General features: G+C 37.8%; 1 protein-coding gene across 2 annotated transcripts in view; it reads left to right on the plus strand.

The window, feature by feature from the left end:
* Positions 1-22,598, plus strand: part of VPS36 (vacuolar protein sorting 36 homolog) — a 57,565-nt gene that overhangs the window by 32,571 nt on the left and 2,396 nt on the right. For both annotated transcript variants that reach the window (XM_066234368.1, XM_066234367.1), the window contains exons 2-13: positions 1,829-1,897; positions 3,865-3,935; positions 6,490-6,604; positions 7,688-7,777; positions 8,485-8,571; positions 14,658-14,690; positions 14,809-14,886; positions 15,623-15,757; positions 17,414-17,479; positions 19,056-19,120; positions 20,328-20,412; positions 22,518-22,594. In XM_066234368.1, the coding sequence (XP_066090465.1) occupies positions 3,874-3,935; positions 6,490-6,604; positions 7,688-7,777; positions 8,485-8,571; positions 14,658-14,690; positions 14,809-14,886; positions 15,623-15,757; positions 17,414-17,479; positions 19,056-19,120; positions 20,328-20,412; positions 22,518-22,594 (893 nt within the window). In that variant the 5' untranslated portion in view covers positions 1,829-1,897; positions 3,865-3,873. The remainder of the gene's footprint in view (positions 1-1,828; positions 1,898-3,864; positions 3,936-6,489; positions 6,605-7,687; positions 7,778-8,484; positions 8,572-14,657; positions 14,691-14,808; positions 14,887-15,622; positions 15,758-17,413; positions 17,480-19,055; positions 19,121-20,327; positions 20,413-22,517; positions 22,595-22,598) is intronic.

The following is a 22,598-nucleotide window of genomic DNA, read 5'->3' on the forward strand; positions in this document are numbered from 1 at the left end:
TCAGGTTCTCTATCCATTGTTCTTTCTATTTTCTTTCAGGAACCCCTATGATACATATGTTTTTTTCTCTTCATGTTGTCACAGAGCTCTCTTAGAGTTTCCTCAGACTTTTTGAGCCTCTTTTCTTTTTGCTGCTCTTCTTCTGTACTTTCATTTATCTTGTCCTCTAAATCACTGATTCGATCCTCTGCTTCATCAAGCCTGCTGTTAATTCCTTCTAGTGTAATCTTCATTTCTGATATTATATTTGTCATTTCTGACTGATTCTTTCTTATGATTTCAATGTCCTTTTTGATGCTTGCCATCTCTTTATTTAGGTGCTTAGTATGTTTGTCCATTGTTGCCGTAAGATCCTTGAGCATCCTAATGATCATTATTTTTAACTCTGCATCCAGTATCTTGGTTATTTTCATCTCATTCAGTTCTTTTTCTGGGGATTTCACTTGTTGATTCATTTGGATTGCATTTCTCTGCCTTCCCATTTTGTCTGTGTGTAGACTGCTCCTTGGGTGTGCTGTTTGTGTAGCTAGCTGAGTATAGGGTTGCTGTTGTCTGCCTCCAGCTTCCAGTTGTGTTGTTTTTAGATATTCTTGGGTTGACATCAGCTATTTTTTGTAATCTGCTGTGGGCTACTTGTCTGCTGCTATTGCTCTTTTTGCTATTTGTGTCAGCATTTTCTATGCCTTAGCTGGGTCAGATTTGAGAAGCCCTTCCTTAAGATACCACTCTAATAAGGGTTGTTAGGTCCTGAACTGATGCTCTCTGTATCTAGCTGCTGGTACGTACAAAGTTTGAATCTTGCTTTTTTTTACGTAATGTGGAGAATTTACCATATGTCTTCTGTTTTAAATGCACATCCTCACACGTTTGAACAACTCTAGAATCAGTATGCATTTTATAATCAATGGTATCTTAGATTTTTTTCAACTATAATAAGTACATAAGGAGTCTCTTCTTTTTAATGACGAGTTGTTCATTGTGTGGGTGTGTATTTCCCTGTTGATGGACATTTAGATTGGTTCCTATTTTTTGCTTTTAACAAACAGCAGTTGGTATCGTAGTAGTATATCATTGTGCACACATGTGAAGAGCACTGTGTGTGTTAAGTATAAATCCAACTTTATGTTGGTGTTTTTTTCCTTCTGGCAACCTAGTTGTCCCAGTGCCATTTGTTGAATTTCCATTCACACTTATTTTTGTGTTTGTGTCTATTCCTGGATTTTTTTTAGTATTTAAAAATTATTTTGAAAATTATATATGAGTATTATACATTAATTTAATCTCATGGGAAAAAATGTCAATCAATAGTGAAGTTTTTAAAAAGGGCCTTTGCTTCTCCCTATTCCTTCACACTTTTTCTGAGGTAATCATTGTTAACAGACCCCTGAGTATTCACATAGACTTTTTTCTAATACTTATATGTATGTTTGTAGTTTGAGGGATATGGAGATTATATCTATCTGTTTGTCTATTTATCTGTCTATCTTTTTATCTATCATGTGAAATATGCTGTAAGTAGCTTTCCCCCACTAACTCTGTGCCTTAGAGCTCAGTGGTAGTCTGTAAAGTGTTACCTCATTATTCTTTTTCACCTCTGTGTGGTGTCCGTAGTATGAACTTGATTTAACCACTCTCTATTGTTGCACATTTTTTTACACTGTTTGCAATTTTTTTCTAATTTTAGTAAGGCTGTATATATATAGCTTATGAATTATGAGCATTGCTTCTCTTTATTATTAATTTACTATTATGTAATTTGTGAGGAAGAAAAACTGGGCCATATTGAGTGATATGTTTTTAATATTTTGTGATGATCTTGTCTTTCTAGATAAAATTTGATGCTGGGACCCTCCTTCTTAGTACTCATCGGCTAATTTGGAGAGATCAGAAAAATCATGTAAGATACAGTTTTTTACACCTGTTCTAGGTTTTAAATCACTGAAGTTTGTTTTTTTTTCTCTTCTGGCAAAGCTATAAACAGATGCAACAAATTTTCATTTTCAGATTGTCATCAGAGTGTGTGTGTCCCATATGATCTCTCTGAATGGAGTACAAATAGAGAAGTTAGAGTGTTGTCCCTCATTCAGCTCCAGAAAAGGCTGTTACTGAGTAGAGAATCAAACTCAGCCAGATCCTACTCCCAACATCAATGATCCATGTGTAAGAGGAACGATTCTCCCATCAGTTGTCAAAGGTCCTTAAATAAACTCACTCATCTTCAGCACAACTCATTCTTCTGATTGCTGTTGAGAATCAGGAGGATAGGTCGGCTGGGGAGTCCGTGCTTTTACTGAGCTATTGAGAAGAATGGCCTCTAAGTCACTGAGCAATAGGAGAAACCTTTGTTCTTCATTTCTAGGAAGAGAGAACAGGTTATGTATACAGAGCTGGTATCTTTTTTTCCAAAGAGCTTTAACGTGAAAGTGTGTATATGTGTGAATAAGTTTAAGTGTTGCCAGTAAAATAAAGAATCCCTTCTACATTATTTTTATAATTGCTGCCCCATCATGAATTTTTTTTATAAATAAATTTTTATTAATTTTAATGGGGAGACATCAATAAATCAGGGTACATATTTATATATTCAAAGAAAACATGTCCAGGTTATCTTGTCAATCAATTATGTTGCATACCCATCACCCAAAGTCAGATTGTCCTCCGTCACCTTCTATCTAGTTTTCTTTGTGCCCCAGTCCCTCTCCCTCCTTCCCTCCCCCACCCCGAATATATATATATATATTTTTTAGAGAGAGACAGACAGGAGGGGAGGGAGATGAGAAGCATCAACTTGTAGTTGCGGCCTTTAGTTGTTCATTGATTGCTTCTCATATGTGCCTTGACGGAGTGGGGGGGGGGGGGCGGCTTCAGCCAAGCCAATGATCCCTTGCTCAAGCCAGCGATCTTGAGCCTCAAACCTGTGACCTTTGGGCCCAAGCTAGCAACCATGGGATCATGTTGATGATCCTATGCTCTAACCGGTGACCCTGTGCTCAAGCTGGTGAGCCTGTGCTCAAGCTGGCAACCTCAGGTTTCAAACCTGGGACCTCAGCATCCCAGGTTGGAAGTTTATCCACTTCGCCACCCTGGGTCGAGTCCTACCCTGTGAAATTTTAATTCCATAGATACACTATATATTGTGCTGAGGTTCTTGAAAGGTCATTAACCATTGCAAAATATGACTTTTTTCTCCCTAAGAACCAATTTTTGTCCCCTTAGTGGTGATATTTCTGTTGTTGATAATGCATGCCCTAGAACTATTAATGTTGTCTAATTCTTTTAAAATAAATATACATTCAGGAAAGAAATCTTTTTTTGGAGGAATAGGTGTATTTAAACTATTTATAAATTAATTTTAGTATAATTTTTTGATCATCATATAAAGATGCTAATTTTGAAATCCTTAAAACAGCTATTGAATGCCAATCATTTATAACAATTAAAAAAATTAAATTTACGTATAAGGGGAACTTACATAAGTATTTTCTGTTAAAAATTTTCAGTGGGTGAGAGAAGTATAGAAAATTAAAAAGAAATTAATAAGACTTTTAAAAATTGTTTCAATATAAGCGTATATTATATGTAAAAATAATTCATATAAATACTACTTTTTAAAAGACACACCTACTGTAAAAACAAAGATTGCTCGAGCTGTTTTTAAGCCTCTTCTGTTCTTACACGTAGTGAAATGCCACCATAGTATTGTTTTCAAATAGTTTTTCCTCAAGTTTATTTAAGGGAATAAAGTACCCTTTTTTTGTTTTTATTACTAAGCACTTTAGAGGTATTTGACGCTCTATTAAATGCTATAAAACAAGGATTTCTGACTAGCCTTAAGAGTCACGTTTTCTGTTCATTTCCTCCTAGGAATGCTGCATGGCCATTCCACTTTCCCAAATTGTGTTCATTGAAGAACAGGCGGCTGGAATTGGGAAAAGGTAAGGTCTATGTGTTATAGGTCTTTGTTCACAGAATACACTTCCATTCAAGCTGTTAGCATGAACTTAGTTGATTCATTGCTATGCCATGACTGCATATGTGGCCGTGAATCTAATGATTGTGTGCAGGGCTTGATAATGAACAGCCCTCAGTAGGGAGTTCCTCTGAGAAGGTGTTGTCTTACCTTAAACTCATTGATAAGTAGAAGTCATTCTTAAAACATGAATCACGTATTAAGGTTTACTATAATATCCTTGGGTGATAATAAATAAATGTGGTCCACTTGTCACTGTATATGTTTCTATAGACATTTGCTTTTAAATCGTGTCCTTTAGTATTTAAAATCAGAGATGAGAAAAGGAACAGACTTTGCTCCTATTTCTAGTTGGTCATTAAGTTTCTTACTTTGAATTTTTTGAGATATCAGTGTTAGAGTATCAGAATAGTTATTGTCCAAATTGGGACATTTATAAGTAATGGGAGCACTGTTTATAACTAAAACGGATCAAGCATAAAATGGGATTGTCCCAGGCACACCAGGAGATGTGGTTCCCTCAGTTTAAAACCACAGGTTAAAATGTTTCTATTTATTTAAGATAATCAAAAATTCTGGCTTTATTTTTTAAGTGCATACAATTGAAGTCACCTAATAAACAAATATTGCTGATCAGGAACTGTTTCTCCACACGGGCCCATCTTCAGCGTTAGCATAGTTAAGTACTTCGATAGATATTACACAAGCATTGGACCTCACTGCAAATACAATGCATGCCTTAATTATAATGTTGTAGCGAGCTTAAAGATTGCTCATTTGACGTGAAAGAAACTAACGTTTTGTAAAGCTTTGTAAGGTATATAATTTAGGGTAGGCTATTTTTCTAGTTTATATTTTGCCCCTTGTCATTTTTTAAATCTATTAATAATATGTTTTTTTTTAAAAATTTTATTTTATTTTTTATTGAGGTTTAATTGACATACAACATAAAATAGTTTCAGATGTACAACATTCGATTTTGTATATATTGGTTTTCTTACTAAGTTCTACAAAGTAAAACTTGAAGGGTATTCTAGATCATTTGAATTTTTCTCTGCTGTGTTCCAAGGAAATCTATAGTATAACAAATATATTCAAAATAGTTACCTTCATATTAAGTGTCTTATTTTTAAACATCTCCAGAGAGGAGGAGTTCAGTAATTTGCCAGGTTAACTTCTCTCAAATATTCCTCCCCCGCAAACATTTATCAAATCTCACTGATTCAAAGTTATATGTATGTTTTCAAGTTTAACATCTCTCAACCAAGATGCTGCTTTGATTTGGTGGGTTTTAAACTTGGTGAAATTTGGTACTGAATGACCTAAGAAATGAATATGTGAAAAAATTGGCATGGATCTTTTATGCTGACTTTGGGATTGTTAAACTTCATGTTGTATCATATTTTAGCTTTTGATTAGGTTTCCTTTGACAGAGGGCTCAGGTTTTGAGTTTTAAAGGTTATGTAATGCTCTTAGTCAGCCTGCCTGTCACTGTTCTGTTGTTCTACTTGGCAGTTCATCCCAAACAGCCCTGTGACGCTGCCTGGACATTTTTTCGCTAACCACACTTAAAGATGTTCATCACAAAGGAATAGATGAGTCGTTACAGACCCGTCCCAGTTCACTAAATAAAACATTTGTTACATTGATTTCATTGAGGAAGCCCCACACATGGTCTTTCAATTTTACAGTGATATTTAGGTAACCACATGGGCCTAAACAAATGAAATAGAGTAATAGGTGAATCTGTAGTGTGGCCATCAGGAAAAAGCTTTAAGCTAGATTACCCAAGATATTTTGGCTAAGTGTTCTGGTTTTGTTAAGCTTTATAGAGGACTGTTTATTGAGCAGGTTGGGAAGAAAAGAAAGAAAAAAGAAGACGACACTGAATACATCTAGTGCTAGATTCAATAGCATAGGAGCCGGCGGGAGCCAGGAAGACAACGGCAGTGTCTGTCCCAGGAGCAGCAGCACACTGAGAGTCATGTTCGCTGCTGGACAGCTTCCTAGGCCACGCTGTTGACCAAGTGGCATTTCCCAAAAGTGTTGGTATAGAATGTTATTTTGGGGTGGATTTTAATAAAATGACTGCTGGTCAGTTTATACACAGGTACATTTTCACATTTTGTTTTCAAATGAGTAAGGTAATATGCTTTGGCAGAACTTATAGCCTCCCTAGTAACCTCTGGAGATGACTGGAGACATAAAACCCCCATCATAAAGCAAAATCATCAACTACCCTAAATTTTGCAAACTTATTTCGATCTTATTTGCTAAGACCATGGTTTATTTGTAGACCTAGTAACTTGTTTCATTCATAGCTTGTAAGTTGTAAGCAGAGATATTTTTGAAAGGTTCATTAATACTGAGTTAATACAAACTTTAAAAGGATTCCTTTCAGGATATATTTTGTTTCTACATGAATTTTAAAAGTGATCTGAAATATATTAAAAGTTATGAAAATAGAATTTGTGATTTTTATAAGGCAATTTAACACATTACATTTGGTCTTTCTTTAGTGCCAAAATAGTGGTTCATCTTCACCCAGCCCCTCCTAACAAAGAGCTCGGTCCATTCCAGAGCAGTAAGAACTCCTACATCAAACTCTCCTTCAAAGAACATGGCCAGATCGAGGTAAGTCTCGGTATGAATAAAGTGGACCAGAAATGTGTGCTTGGTAATATGATGGAAAGCAATATTGTTTCCACATTGTTAATATGATAAAGGCAACATAACAGGGTTCATGTGTTTCCAATAACATTTTTGCTATCTTAAGTCTTATCAGTAGAGAATATGCAGTTGGGTAACAGTGGGAATGGGGAGAAGGAGCATGTGCTCAGAAGGAAAGAGTGGAGGGAGGCTAAGTTCTGCCATTGGCGACCATACAATTTTCAGTGGTGTATCTAGTCCAGTTAAAGGGGCAGAATATAGTGCAGTGACATGTTGAACTACCTCCATATCTAAAAGTGCACGGGACCTTAAGTCAGGCAGCCTATCATTATTCACTCCATACAAATTTAATCGCTTAAATGCTTTTTCCGTAGTATATTAGTTTGTATGTTCTGATTGATAAGTTGCTGTATAGATATTCTTAGACATTTATAAGTATGTGTTTTTATCTCCCCATTGTTGTCATGAGTTATTTATGTTATTTTTTTCTACCGTTCCGCACCCAGTACTTGTCACACAGTGGGCACTAAGCAAATGTAGTCGAAGTCAATCTTACTGTAGGTGGAAAATATAGTTGATTTTGTGTGTGTGTGTGTGTGTGTGTGTGTGTATGACTGAAGGCATGTTTTGGCCCCAATTTCTGACTACACATTCTAACTAGAGAAATTATTCTCTGCTTCCTTCACGGGTAATGGTTGTCTATTTCTCTTGGCACTGTGTCTGTCTCACTATAGGTCGAAAACAATGCACATAGACAGGATTGTTTAAGTAAGTCTATTTATTTCCTTGTCACTCATCTCTGTTGAGAATAGCTCACTTTATATAGAAGGCCAATTCCTTCTTTTTCTTTTTCTTTGTTCTTTCTGAAGCTGATCCAAGAAAAGAACTTCCTTTGATTTTCTTTGATGTCTCTGAGAATTCTAGGCTTGTTGCAAATGACTGAGTAGACCTTTCAACTAACAAAATGTTAAGTAATGGTTTCTACTAGGACAAGGATGCCGCCACAATCTGACTGACTCACTTAAAGTGTGTTTCCATGTATAACAGTTTTACAGACGTTTATCAGAGGAAATGACACAGAGAAGATGGGAGGATATGCCCGTTTCCCAGTCATTCCAAACAAACAGAGGACCCCAGGTAGTTTTCAAACTGTTTCTTAATCCAGTGTTTTCAGCTCTATACTTGCATCTTCATTAAGGAAGAAAATTTCTGTGATTATAGAACTTTCCAGAAATAAAAAAAAATGGATATTTGATTAAAAAATTATTTTCACAGAACCTAATTTAGTGCTCTGCACTTAGTAGACACTTTGTAAAAATAAATGATTATTTACCAGAGTAATTCTTGGGATGGTAGATTCTACTCACTTCATTCTGTTGTTCATAATCCATGTGGCATCTGTAAGCTCACTGGGTGACATTTGCTAGGCCAGTTTAAATTACCCACCAACTATGGACAGACGCTCAAATGTGTAAAAGTAGTTTGTATAATTACTATCAAGTACCAAAATTTTAACTACAATTTTTTTGCACATTTGAGACCCTATTACATATCTGATAGATACATTATAGGTTGCCAAAGAACAAAAATGGATAGGAAATTTAATTTTTATCTAAAGAGTAAAATATGCCATTTGTTGTATGCTCAGTGCTCCTTTATAATGATTTGACTATCATGAATGGCAAGAAACTGACAAACGTTTCAAAGGAAACTAGATGAATTGTATGCTGTTTTTCTTTGTTCTTTGTGGATCCTTTCCCGCCATTGTAAACAAAAGGTGGTGGGTTACAAGAGATTGTGTCCTTCCTATTTTTTAAGTTTTATTTTCTACTTTTGTTTTTCAGCCAGGAAGAATAAGGGCTGTAGGAATTGTAGGTATTGAAAGGAAACTGGAAGAAAAAAGAAAAGAAACTGACAAAAACATTTCTGAGGTAACTCTTACACAAGTTCCAGTCCTCTGTCTTTTTCAGCCATTTGTGTTTATTCTTTTAAATACAACTGTGACTAATTCCATTATGTATATTGGAATGTATTTAGTTTCCTGAAGCTACACAATATCCTATTCCATTTAACAGGTCTACTTCAGGTTGGCAAAATTTAGCCAAAATGTGTTTTGAAAACATTCTCCCGAAAAGGAATAAATGAAGAATATAAATTTGTTTTCGGTGATGTTAGAAAATATCATGGATTGTTGTATATAAATTTTAAAAACTAGATGTAATTTGTTGGTGGATACTCCTAATGAATTCAAGGTCCTCTACATAATTATTTTGTACATTTGGTCAACTTAGTTGACAGAAAAAATGCTATTCTGTGGCCCTTAATCCTGGGCAGATGCTACACAATTTAATGCTGATGATGACTCAGGGACCAGACACAGGGACAGGTGAGAGAGAACCAGGAGAATAACCCTGAGCATGTACATTATAATGTTTCTGAAACTTCATCATATATGAGGAAATTCAAGAGAAGGGAAAAGATCTGTATTAAGAAAACCAGTTATGCATTAGATTCTGCAGTTAGTTAATATATCTAAGTAGATCATTGGTTTTCCCATGTTAATATAAAAATGATGTTTGATTTAATAAAATGATTCTATGAAGTAATTTTTTAATTTTTATAATAGTTTGTAAGAAAAATTCCATTGATTAGTGCTGTTAATAGAATTTCAAAGATGTGAATCAAATAAAGTCTGAACTGCAAATAGTTACTAAATACTTGTATTAGTCAAGGTTCTCTAGGACCAATAGAAGACATATAGACATATCTCTCTATATATATAGATATATATCTATTTCTATTCAAAAGATATATATCTATTTCTACATTACCTATATACTATATTTCTATATGGAAATAGTGAGGTTTATTATAAGGAATTAGTTCTTGTGATTGTGGGCACTGAAAAGTCCCACAGTTTTACCACCTGCAAACTGGTGACCTGGGGAAGCTGGTGACCTAAATTCTAATCTGAGCTCAGAGGCCTGAGAACCAGCGAGGCTGATGGTGGTAAGCCTCAGCTCAAGGCAGAGGACTGATGTCTCAGCCCAGCAGTCAGGCAGTGAAAGAGCGAGTTCTTGCTTCTTCCACGTTGTTATTCCTTCACACCCTCAATGGACTGAGTAGTGCCCACCCACACTGAGGAGGGCAATCTGCTTTACTGAGCCTGCTGATTCAAGTGCTAACCTCACGTGGTAACACCTCACTGGCACACTCAGAATAATGTTTGACCAAATACTTGTGCACCCCATGACCAGTCAAGCTGACATGCAAAATTAACCGTATCATACCTATTGTAGGTCCACTGATTGAAAACAGAGACCATTGCTGAGAAGCCAAGGGCATTTGTCACTTTGTTAGTGGTCGAGGTTTTGCTGATAGCTTATTTATAAAGTTGTACATGTTCCTTGGCCCTATGTATTTCCTGAAAATTTGCAGCTAGATACAGAGGCTTAACCAGATTACAGAGGCTTAACCAGATTCATGGGGGGTTTTTTGTGTTTTTTTTTGTTTTTTTTTCCCCTGAAGCTGGAAATGGGGAGAAACAGTCAGACAGGCAGACAGACTCCCGCATGCGCCCGACCGGGATCCACCCGGCACGCCCACCAGGGGGCGACGCTCTGCCCACCAGGGGGCAATGCTCTGCCCCTCCAGGGCTCGCTCTGTTGTGATCAGAGCCACTCCAGCGCCTGGGGCAGAGGCCCAGGAGCCATCCCCAGCGCCTGGGCTATCTTTGCTCCAATGGAGCCTCGCTTCGGGAGGGGAAGAGAGAGACAGAGAGGAAGGAGAGGGGGAGGGGTGGAGAAGCAGATGAGCGCTTCTCCTGTGTGCCCTGGCCGGGAATCGAACCCGGGACTTCTGCACGCCAGGCCAATGCTCTACCACTGAGCCAACCGGCCAGGGCCTCAACCAGATTCATGTTTGATCACTTTGGTAAGATGAGAGGTCTGTGTTCTCTCATCAGGATGTACGTCATGTTTATTTTTATGATGTCAGCAGCTGTTAATGTTCAGTGTATAAATCTGTTGGTTCATTGGTGGTTGCAAACAATGGTAGTCTATGATTTGTTTTTCATTTATTAGTTGGAATACTTTTTAGAGAGATGCTTCCCTCCATCTACTTTTGGCTACTTGGTGATACAGTTCATATAGGGAAGGTAGGATAAGTGCCTTTTCCTTTATCATCAGGATAATAAATTGGTTCTTATCCTCCAAAGGTGGCTAACTACATTTTTTAAAAACATTATTATGAATTCATAAATTTTACCATATTTGACAGATATCAATTCATTGCAATTATTATGCTATTTAAAGCTCAGATTGTCCCATCTTTGGCCAGTGGAGGCCTCCTCAGGTTGGCTTGTGAGTGCCTTTGATGTGACCTGGTGGCTTTGATAGCTTACTTACAATTCAGAGTAACAGAAGTTCCAGGACCAACCATACCGGAGAAGCTCTGCTTATCTTCAGTGGGAAATGGTATTTCAAAGCTACAGTCTACCATTTGAGAATGTACATCGCTATTGGACGGATCTTTATTTCTAGGCCTTTTCAGTGGAAAGAGCTAGGATTTTTTTTTTTAATGAAAGTGTATCATGAAGTCATACTAATATTTCCTCTTCAAATTCAGGACTCCACTAGCAAGTACTTATTAAAACAGTTATAAAGAATTTTTTTGGGCCCTGGCTGGTTGGCTCAGTGGTAGAGCGTCGGCCTGGCATGCAGAAGTCCCGGGTTCGATTCCTGGCCAGGGCACACAGGAGAAGCGCTCATCTGCTTCTCCACCCCTCCCCCTCTCCTTCCTCTCTGTCTCTCTCTTCCCCTCCCACAGCCAAGGCTCCATTGGAGCAAAGATGGCCCGGGCGCTGGGGATGGCTCTGTGGCCTCTGCCTCAGGCACTAGAGTGGCTCCGGTCGCAACATGACTACGCCCAGGATGGGCAGAGAATCGCCCCCTGGTGGGCAGAGCCTCGCCCCTGGTGGGCGTGCCGGGTGGATCCCGGTCGGGTGCATGCGGGAGTCTGTCTGACTGTCTCTCCCCGTCCTCAGCTTCAGAAAAATACAAAAAAAAAAAAAAAAAGAATTTTTTTGTATGTGTTCTTCCCATGTTTTAAAAACAGGTGTGCTGTATCTACACTGTCTGAGCATGCAGCCGCCACATACACTGTTTCCCCTCTGTCTCTCACTTAGCCTCAGCTTTATAAGTAACTACTTATGTAATACTACCACTCCTTATGTTGATCTCCCTCTGTTCCAGCGAGTTTCAACTTTTTTCATATCATGGCACATATAAACTAATTACTAAAATTGCATGGCATACCAAAAATACATTTTTTTGCCAATCTGACAAAAAAAATAGATATAATTTTGATTCATTCATACTGGATGGCTATTGTTGTGCTGGCTGTTGTCATTTTTTTATTTGACAATCTAAGGAAAAAGAGGTCAGTACCCCTGACTAAATAGGTATTGCATGTTTTAAAAATCCTTGCGGCATACCGGTTGAAAATTGCTACTCTGTTCATTGGGTTCTCTGAAGCTTATTCTGTAGTAGATTATTCGGAAAGCATTTGTGGGAACTGTATTCGAGTCTGGCTTTATTCAGCAGAGTCCCTGCTCTCTCCTTTGAGCCCTGCATCAGATACTTTAGATTCGGTGATGCGCCAAGCAAGCAGGCACCTGGCTTTCTCCACAACCTGAGAAATGCCATGTTAGGAGGAAGTAGTGGCTGCAACAGGAACAGGTCACATGCCTTCTTCTTCTGGAGTCAGGGAAGGCTTGTTGGCAAAAGTAATGGAAGTCAAGGCCTGGAAGTTGAACAGCTGCTAGCAGATGACCAATAGGGATTAGAGGATCTAGGGAGAGGGAATGGAATATGCAAAGGTATAGAATCGAGAACATTGAAACAGAAAATTCAAGATTACATTAATAGTTACTGAAGCTAATAACCAAATGACTGAAAGTAAGAAATAATGGTACAAATTGGCTTAAGAAGGTACCCCCTGGTTTTAAGGTACATACCACTTTTTTCAAAATTGGAATGAGAATTTGACTATAGGCATGGCAGAAGGATAGAAGGTTCTATAAACTGGCAAATGAAATAACAGAATGAATGTGTGCATCTATTTACCTATATTGCTTTAATTTTATTGTAGGTAGTTTCTCCACCCATTTTTTGGATAGTAGGTTAATTTCAAATTTTAGAATAATAGAAATAGAAGTGAGGAAGCTTTTGTTTGTATTTTATAATTATTCTAAATACTTTATAGAAAATTTTTGGTCCTGGATGATTGGCTCAGTGGTATAGCATCAGCCTGGCATGTGGATGTTCTGGTTCAATTCCTGGTCAGGCACACAGGAGAAGTGATTATCTATTTCTCCACCCCTTCCCTCTTCTCTCTCTCTCCTTCTCTCTCTCTCCCTTGCTCCCTCCCTCCCTCCCTCCCTCCCTCCTGCAGCCGTGGCTCAATTGGCTCCAGCAAGTTGGCCCCGGGCACTGAGGATGGCTCAATCGCCTCCACCTCAGGCACTAAAAAATGGCTCCGGTTGCAACGGAGCAAGAGCCCCAGATGGGCAGAGCATCGCCCCCTAGTGGGCTTGCCTGGTGGATCCTGATCAGGGCACAGGTGGGAGTCTATCTTTCTGGCTCCTCTCCTCCCACTAAAATAAAAAAAAAAGAAAAAGAAAATTCTTCTATAAATAAAAAATATTTATATTAATTTGTTATGAACCATAGGGATAAGGGCTAATCCATGTATTCTGGGTGAATTCACTATTTTAGCATTTTTTAAATGAAACTATAATATAGTAAGTGTTATCTTCCTAGTTTTCCTTAAGCTTCTTTTTATATTCAAAATAAAACTCTCAGTGTGTAAAGTGTTAGCGTGTTTTATTTCTGAATGCTAGGGTAGTGTGTGCTTTGCCCTCCGTGTAGATGTTAGAATTGACTGAGTTTCAGAGCTGGTGCCCAGAGTTTCCCACAGAAGGTTTCCTGCAGCTGCTGGCTGGTGCTGATAAGAATCCAGTGTTTAGGCTTTTGTTTATCGAAGGAAATTCCTGTTAGGTGTGTGCACATTCCCCTTTGTTTTCAGCATTAGCTTTAGTGAGTCAGCCATAAGAATCCCACACAACATTTATTTTAGCAAAGTCCTTTTACAGATGGTGGATATGTTCCTGCATGTAATTAAGATAGGCATGAGCTAATCAGAACGTATTGATCACTATTCTAGGTGGACAGGAAGATTTTCAATTCATGGTAAATTGCTTAATTGGTTTTGAAAAATAACATTTGTGCACATCAGTTAGAAGGTATTCTGCACTGGAAGTATATTTTTGGTCATTTGAAACGAATTTATTATAAATATGTCTGATTAAATTTGAAGAGACCTTTCAAGTGGATATTTATTATAGTAAGTTAAACAATCAATGGGTTTTATTTAGATATGCTTTTTTGGTATTTAAATGTTTTTCTTTTGTGATATTCACCATATCCAAAGCTACATGTATAATCTGTTCAGAATTCAGAGGCTGAGATTTATGGTTTCAGTTAAATCACACCTGCTTTCAAAGTCAAAACTGTTGTGCCCAAAGTATTCCTGCAGGTGCACAGTGATATTTTCAACTAAGAAAGCTTTACAATGCCTCCTAGCAGGAAATGGGCTTGGGAAAAGCCAGTGACAAATTTTCTTACTTGTATTAAAGAACAGAAAATAATATTTTCTGAACTATTGCATATGTCACCTTTTGTTTGTTTAATCAATAGTAACTCTTTTCTCTTTGAAAATTTGAAGAGTTGTTTTTTGCAGTTTGTTTTAGAAAATTTATGGTTTCTTAGCTAAACTGACTTCTTAGAATAAGATAGATTGATTACTTGTATAAATATTGATATAAATAAATTGGCATTTGTTAGAAAATTTCATATGTTTTAACCATAGGGAAGAAAATAGAGTGATTCATTGCTTTAAACCATTTTAATTCTTCAGACAGATGCCAACAAAACTCATTTCTCACTTCTCATTTCAGGCTTTTGAAGACCTCAGCAAACTAATGATCAAGGTATATGTCACTTATACCTATTAAATTCATGCCAATTATGATAGAGTTTTGAAAATATATTTTGTTAGTGGACACTTGGAAACTGTTTCTTTTCAGTCTCTCACTGTTTTCTTGACAGGCTAAAGAAATGGTGGAGTTATCAAAATCAATTGCTAATAAGATTAAAGACAAGCAGGGTGACATCACAGAAGATGAGGTAAATAGGTTGTTTTTTAAGGCATTAGAAACTATATAAATAGCCTGATCTGTGGTAGCACGATGGATAAAGCATCGACCTGGAATGCTGAGATCCTGGTTGGAAACCCTTGGCTTGCCTGGTCAAGGCACATATGGGAGTTGATGCTTCCTGTTCCTCCCCCTTTCTTTCTCTCTTTTCTCTGAAATGAATAAATAAAATCTTAAAAAAAAACTATACAAATAATGCAGTGAGGTTTCGGTGATTTACTGGCTTGCTTTTTTATGATGTAGTGTTTTATTTCTTTCTGGACTTGAGGATATATGAAAATGCTAAGGAAACAGCCATAAAAACTGGTCATTCCAGTAGGAGTATAGGATATTTCAGTAGTTTTTCTTGGAATGTATAAAACAGAGATATTGAAATATGTGAGGAGTGTCTGTTTTATATATCATAAATTTGATGTCTGTTTCATTAGATTTGTCTACAGTCTGGTCACAGCCATCTTTCTAAGTTTTCAGTTGTATCATTTGGTTGGCGTTAGCTACAGCATAGTTCCTATTTAAATCACCTTTCACACCAAACTTGTGAGGTAATGGGAGTATAAGATAGCAAGATAGAAGAACAATTAGATTTTTGTGGGGAACTACTAGAAATAATTGAATAGAATTTAATTTATGATGGAAGGATTTTGAATGTTGGGGTGGAGAGACTAATTCTGAATTGTCTTTTTATGCATTTTCTCCTCTTATTATAGACCATCCGGTTTAAGTCCTATTTGCTGAGCATGGGAATAGCTAACCCAGTTACCAGGGAAACCTATGGCTCAGGCACACAGTACCACATGCAGCTGGCTAAACAGCTGGCTGGAATACTGCAGACACCATTAGAGGTAAAACAAAACCTAAATGGTCTTTTTAAATGTGTTAAATTATTTCCATGTCATCAGAAATCTTAACAAAAGCCTAACTCGGGTAGGGAACCTATGGCTCATGAGCCAGATGTGGCTCTTTTGGGCTGCATCTGGCTTGCAGACAAATCTTTAATAAAAAAAATAATGTTAGAAATATAAAACATTCTCATGCATTACAATCCATTCATTTCCTATCGCTCATGTTCATGGTTGCAGGTGGCTGGAGCCAATCACAGCTGTCCTCCGGGACAACACCAAATTTTTATTGGATAATGTGTAATGTACACGGGTAGTTGTATGGCTCTCATGGAATTACATTTTAAAATATGTGGTGTTCATGGCTCTCTCAGCCAAAAAGGTTCTCAACCCCTGTGCTAACTCCTTCGTGATGTGGTTACTATTCAACCAACATGTTATTTTTTTCCTTTCAGGAATATTAAATTATCAATAGTTCAGCATACTTGTTAAAGGATTCTTTGTCAGTAATCTTCTAAATTGTTTTCAATTTTCATTTCATATATTTATAGCTTTCTTTATAAACCTATTTGATATGAAGTTTTTCTTATCTCTTATTTTTGAAATAAACGTGATCTCTGTATTTAGATATATTTGCATATAAAGTAGTCTCTATATACTATTAATTTCATAAGGTTTATCTTCTAGTGTAACATTTTTCAGGCAATCAAAACTTTATTAAAGTACTGTATTAACAAATATTCAAACATGGAAAACAGAGTATAATGAATTCCTGTGTGCTCATCAGCCAGCATCCTCTATAGCCATCCTCCTCTCAGAGACTGCACAGCACTCCCAGATATCACATCACTACCTATCAATATTTCTGCATGCAATTATAATAATAAATGCACCTTTAATTGTAGTTATAATCCCACTTCACACCTAAAAAGTTAAAAGTAATTTTTTAATATTATTAATTATGTAGTTATTGTTCACATTTTCTCTTAACTTGTTCAAATAGGGATATACTGCAATTGGTTGATTTGTTTCTCAAGGTTCTTTTTTTTTTTAATTCCATGGGTTTTTCCTTCTCCCATCTCTTCCCTCCCTCCAACCCCCAATTTATTGAAGAAACTAGTAGTTTATCTGATAAAGTGTCTTAGAGTCTGGATTTTGCTGACTCTATGCTAACATGGTTCCCTATAAACTGGTAGTTATATCTAGAAGTTCATTTTTTTTCTGACAGTATTTCACAGTGGTATTGTACCTTTTAATTGGGAGGTACTTAAAGTCTTTTTTTTGTGATGTTAGCAACCATTGACAGTCATGGTTGTTACTTCATTAGCAGGAGTAGCAGAATTGTGAACTTCTTAGTCAGTTCTTCTATAGTTTCTTGTTTAGTAGCTGGAACAACTTAAAACATTATTGAAACATGGTGGAGAGCCCTTCTTTTCATTTAAGTAAATGTTAAAAGAGTATTAATGACATTAAATTCCAAATATTGAATTTGGAATGTCCCATGGTATCCGAGTAAGTTCTTCTGTGTGTAAGTAGTGTTTTAGAAAGCTTCTCAAGAAATTTTATAATATATGATTTCTCTTTGATTATGATTTCTAAGAAATGCTAACTGGTGCTAATTATAACATAATGCTTTTAAATTTTTTCATATTTTAACAGGAACGAGGGGGTATAATGTCACTCACGGAGGTGTACTGTTTAGTAAACCGAGCTCGAGGAATGGAAGTAAGCATAGAGTATTTAGATTTTCATTCTTTTTTTAAAAACTAAATATAGACTTTCCTATTATAATATAAATTTCCCTGCAGTGAATGCGATTTGAGGAAGTGTCATGACTCTCATAACTGTTTTGAGAAAGTTATGAGAGTGAGAAGAGCACTACTCTAGGAGGTGGATTTTGTTCCTGGTTTTGCTGAGTGAATGTGAGTGGCTGACTTACGCTTGCAGAATCAGTTTCCCACCTTTAAAGTAGGGTTTGGATTGGCTGCTACCTTTCAGCTGGAATAGCCTCTGTTTGAATTGTGATGAATGAGGCTGTACCTGATGCCCTTTCTCTGGGAGAGTTGGCTGTGTGACTTCGTCGGGTTTGATATGAAGCGCCTGGAAATAATACAGAGAGAGAGCTGCCCTGCTTTACTGGCTATGAATGAGCTCTCTGACCTCTCTCACCCAGGTCCTTGGCCTTCAGGGTTCTGTCTCTGTGCTCTCTGTGCCCTCACAGTCAGACACAGTTTGTGATGTCAACATTAGCCTCATGTTTCCAGCGCTTACCCAGACCCACGAGTTTAGCCTGTGCTCGTGTTTTTGGTTGAATAATCATAATGGCCATCAGTGAGTACTTCCTACCCAGCAGGCACTCTGCACGTGCTCCCTCATTTATCCTCCCAGTAACTTGGGGTGGCGGCTACTTTTACATTTTACATGGTACAGTAGGAGATCCTCCTGTGACAGGGATTGGGACCCATGCTGGGCTCCAGAGCCATTCTGTGTGACTCAAAGCTGTGCCTGTCATCCACCATACTGGGCTTATTCTTTTAGGCTCCACAGCCCAGAAGGAGAGCCCCTAGCTAGCTACATCTGATGACTGTGAACTTGAAATGTAGTGAATCCAAATTGATATATGTTGTTAGTGTAAATTGCATTTCAGATTTAGAAGACTTAGTATAGAATATAGAAATGTTAAATATCTCATTAATAATTTTTTATATCTATTATACAGGGTGGGGAAAAATTAGGTTTACAGTTCTGAGTACACAAAACAGTTTATTCTTGTATTATTTATTAATTGTATTATTTTCCATACGAACAGCTGTAAACCTAACTTTTGCCCCCCCTATACTCTTGAGTTTTTTATCTATTAGGTATATATGTATTAAAATCAATTTTACTTGTTTGTTTTCATTTTTAATATGGCTACTAGGAAATTTATACATATATATCTTATGTTCTGTTTCTATTGGCTAACACCCCGGAGGGGCAGAGCATCGCCCCCTGGTGGGCAGAGCGTCACCCCCTGGTGGGCGTGCCGGGTGGATCCCGGTCGGGCGCATGCGGGAGTCTGTCTGACTGTCTCTCCCCGTTTCTAGCTTCAGAAAAATACAAAAAACAACAACAACAACAAAAAAAAACACTGCTTAAATGAATAGAAGTTTTTGTTAACGTTTTTGCCTTGTAGCGATTAAGCCACTAAAATCTTTGATAAGGGATAATTTTTAAATTTCCTTTTCTGTTTTAGGGATCATTATGATTATATAGTATCACTATTAATTTGCAGTGTAAACTGGATTTTTTCCCCTATTAGTTGCTCTCACCGGAAGACTTAGTGAATGCATGCAAGATGCTGGAAGCTCTGAGATTACCTCTCAGGTAAAGAACCTCTGCGGGACGTTTGCCAACTAGAGCCACTATTCTGCTCCAACGAGACAGTGAAGCCCCACCAGGCCTGCCCTTCTATGAGGGGAGCCAACATCCTGCCCCTCTGGAAATGATGTGGATCACATGCATCTCTGTCATCCCGGCTTCTCTCCTGTGCATGGTCTGGGAGGGAGCGGCGTTTGGCTCTTTCCATTTGAGGGCAGTGAGATGAGAATGTGGGCTCCTCCCTCGAGGTCCGCGTAGCTAGCCCCTCTTCCCTTAGGTGTTCTGTGTTCGTGTCTGCAGAGTTAGATGTATGTATGTTCAGCGGTGTTACATTTTCCTTATCCTCAGGTTAAAAAAGATTAGCCTATTAAGGAGGTACAGCACAGGGAGTATAGTGAATAATATTGTCATAAGTTTGTATGGTGCTAGGTGGGTACTAGGCCTGTCAGGATGATAACTTCCTAAATTATATAACTGTCTAACCACTATGTTTTGCACTTGAAACTAGTGTAAGATAGTATTGAATATCAACTCTTAATTGAAAAGTAAAGTAAGTTGAAAACTATAGCCAGACATATGTAATTTTTTTAGTACGTGGATTATAGTTCACAATTTAGTTTATTCATAAGTTTTATCATTATGTTATCGTTGCTTTTGGATGTTAAGCTTTAAATGTTGTTTTGTGTTAATATTGCCCTTATAGCCCTGGCCGGTTGGCTCAGCGGTAGAGCATCGGCCTGGCGTGTGGGGGACCCGGGTTCGATTCCCGGCCAGGGCACATAGGAGAAGCGCCCATTTGCTTCTCCACCCCCCTCCCCTCCTTCCTCTCTGTCTCTCTCTTCCCCTCCCGCAGCCAAGGCTCCATTGGAGCAAAGATGGCCCGGGCGCTGGGGATGGCTCCTTGGCCTCTGCCCCAGGCGCTAGAGTGGCTCCAGTCTTGGCAGAACGATGCCCTGGAGGGGCAGAGCATCGCCCCCTGGTGGGCAGAGCGTCGCCCCTGGTGGGCGTGCCGGGTGGATCCCGGTGGGGCGCATGCGGGAGTCTGTCTGACTGTCTCTCCCCATTTCCAGCTTCAGAAAAATAAAAAAATAAAATAAAAAATAAAAAAAATTGCCCTTATACCTGGGCATAAAAGGAAGTAAAAAGTATTTGTGCCTCTGTAGTGGTTGAAGATCCTAGGTGTACACAGCTTTGTTCTCCTGTCTGCTTTCAGGCTTCGCATTTTTGACAGTGGCGTCATGGTGATCGAGCTCCAGTCCCACAGGGAAGAGGAAATGGTGGCCTCAGCCTTGGAGACGGTGCGTGAACCTGGTTTCCTCCAGTCATAAGGGCTGTGAGGGCCTAGAGGCCAGGCGACTTGAGAAATAGGGTTTCCTTTTGAATTTACGGTAACTTTACTAAAAAGTGATGTTAAAAGTGGTTTATTATTGGCCCTGGCCGGTTGGCTCAGTGGTAGAGCATTGGCCTGGAGTGCAGAAGTCCGGGGTTCGATTCCCAGCCAGGGCACACAGGAGAAGCACCCATCTGCTTCTCCACCCCTCCCCCTCTCCTTCCTCTCTGCCTCTCTCTCCCCCTCCCGCAGCCAAGGCTCCATTGGAGCAAAGATGGCCCAGGCGCTAGAATGGCTCTGGTCCCAGCAGAGAGATGCCCCGGATGGGCAGAGCGTCGCCCCCTGGTGGGCGTGCCGGGTGGATCCCGGTTGGGTGCATGCGGGAGTCTGTCTGACTGCCTCCCCGTTTCCAGCTTTGGAAAAATACAAAAAAAAAAAAAAAAAAAGAGAGAGAAAGTAAAAAAAAAAAAAGTGGTTTATTATTAACAATGAATAAATATTAATCAAAGTTATCTTTTGAAAGCTTTTTGAAATTTACACTCAGAACATAGGAAAGGAGAATTAGAATTATTGAGGGTGCTCTCTTTTTGTGTGCAGCTCAGTTTTGAGAACAGGTTTTTAGTTTTGTTAATCAGAAGTTACCTATGATAGAACTTTTACTTTCATTCACACCTACATAAGTAGCATTACACAATATCACAAGTTGTTTTATGAAATAATTGTTTCAAAAAATATGAAAAGCTGGATTTTATGGTCAAATTGCTCATTAGGCTACTTGAAATTTTACTGCCTTTATAGCCTCTATGGTGAGCCTGTACAATATAAATAACTCACATTTTTGTACTTTTTATTTTAAACTAGATGAAAAAAACCCTTGACTATAGATATTTCAATCACATACAATATTGTAAACTAAACCTTCACTGGATCATGTAATATTAATTCAGTTAGAATTTGTCACATGTTCCTTTTCAGAATATCACAGTTTTTTTTAGACTTCAGTAGAGTGCCTTTGTTAAATTATAGAGAGTTAATGATATTTTAGCCTCTATTTGGCCTGGGTCCTTCAGCTTCTGTAGAATTAAACATTAGTGAAGAAGACTTAGTTCTGTAGTGAATATTCTTTGGATTATAGTAGAAGATTCAGTAAATTACTTCCTGAGTATAACTGGTAGACATTTTCTCTATGTTAGTACCTAGGTCAGGCATGGCCAACATACAGACTGCGGGCTGGATCTGTCTTGCGTAATGAGTTTATGTGGCCCGCGATTAAATTTTTAATATTCTCTGAACGACGCACTGTGGAAATGAAATAAGTGGTACTTTTAAATCGTTATACATAAACTATGATATCTAATCATTGTACAACAATGAAAGTTAAAATCTCAGCTACTCAGAAGCAGAAGCGTCTTTGATTATTGGAAATCGAGATATTTAAGAAGATAGTGATACGCGGAAAAGAATTTTATGTGTGACTAATCTAGGGATTACTTCTAATAATTGGTTGAATGGATTTGCAATACTTCTTTATTTTTTTAAAAAAATTCCAGTATAAAGATTTACAACTTTTGTACTCGTCTGTTCAATTTTTATAAGCAATTGAATAATGGGAAATATGGAAATTTACAAAAACTTGCCAAGGAATATTTAGTAATCTTCAGCTCAACTTATATTTGTGAACAAACTTTTTCTTTAATGAATCTAAATAAAAGTACAAGAAGATCAAGATTGAACGATTTACATTTGGAGGCTGTGTTAAGAATAGCTCTACAAGTATAGAGCCAGATGTTAAAAATGTAATAGGCGATGCAAAGCGCCTCAACAGGTCACATTAGTTTTTTTGTTAATTTGTTGTACTAAATTACTTCCATTTATTCATAAGCAAGTTACATAATAAAATTTTGTTTACTTAGACAAATCATTTTTATATTTAACATTTTTTAATTTTAATATTTTGTCTGGCCCGTGAAAAAAAATTTCTTTCTAATCTTGCCCTGGGGCAAAAACTCTTGGCCAAGCCTGACCTAAGTGGTCAAAATTATGACATTTTTTTCTGCTGTGTGTTGTCGTTAGGTTTCAGAAAAGGGATCCCTAACATCAGAAGAGTTTGCCAAGCTTGTGGGAATGTCTGTCCTCCTGGCTAAAGAAAGGTAA

This window comes from Saccopteryx bilineata, chromosome 6 (genome assembly GCF_036850765.1).
Source record: "Saccopteryx bilineata isolate mSacBil1 chromosome 6, mSacBil1_pri_phased_curated, whole genome shotgun sequence".
In the NCBI taxonomy this organism is placed as follows: Eukaryota; Metazoa; Chordata; class Mammalia; order Chiroptera; family Emballonuridae; genus Saccopteryx; species Saccopteryx bilineata.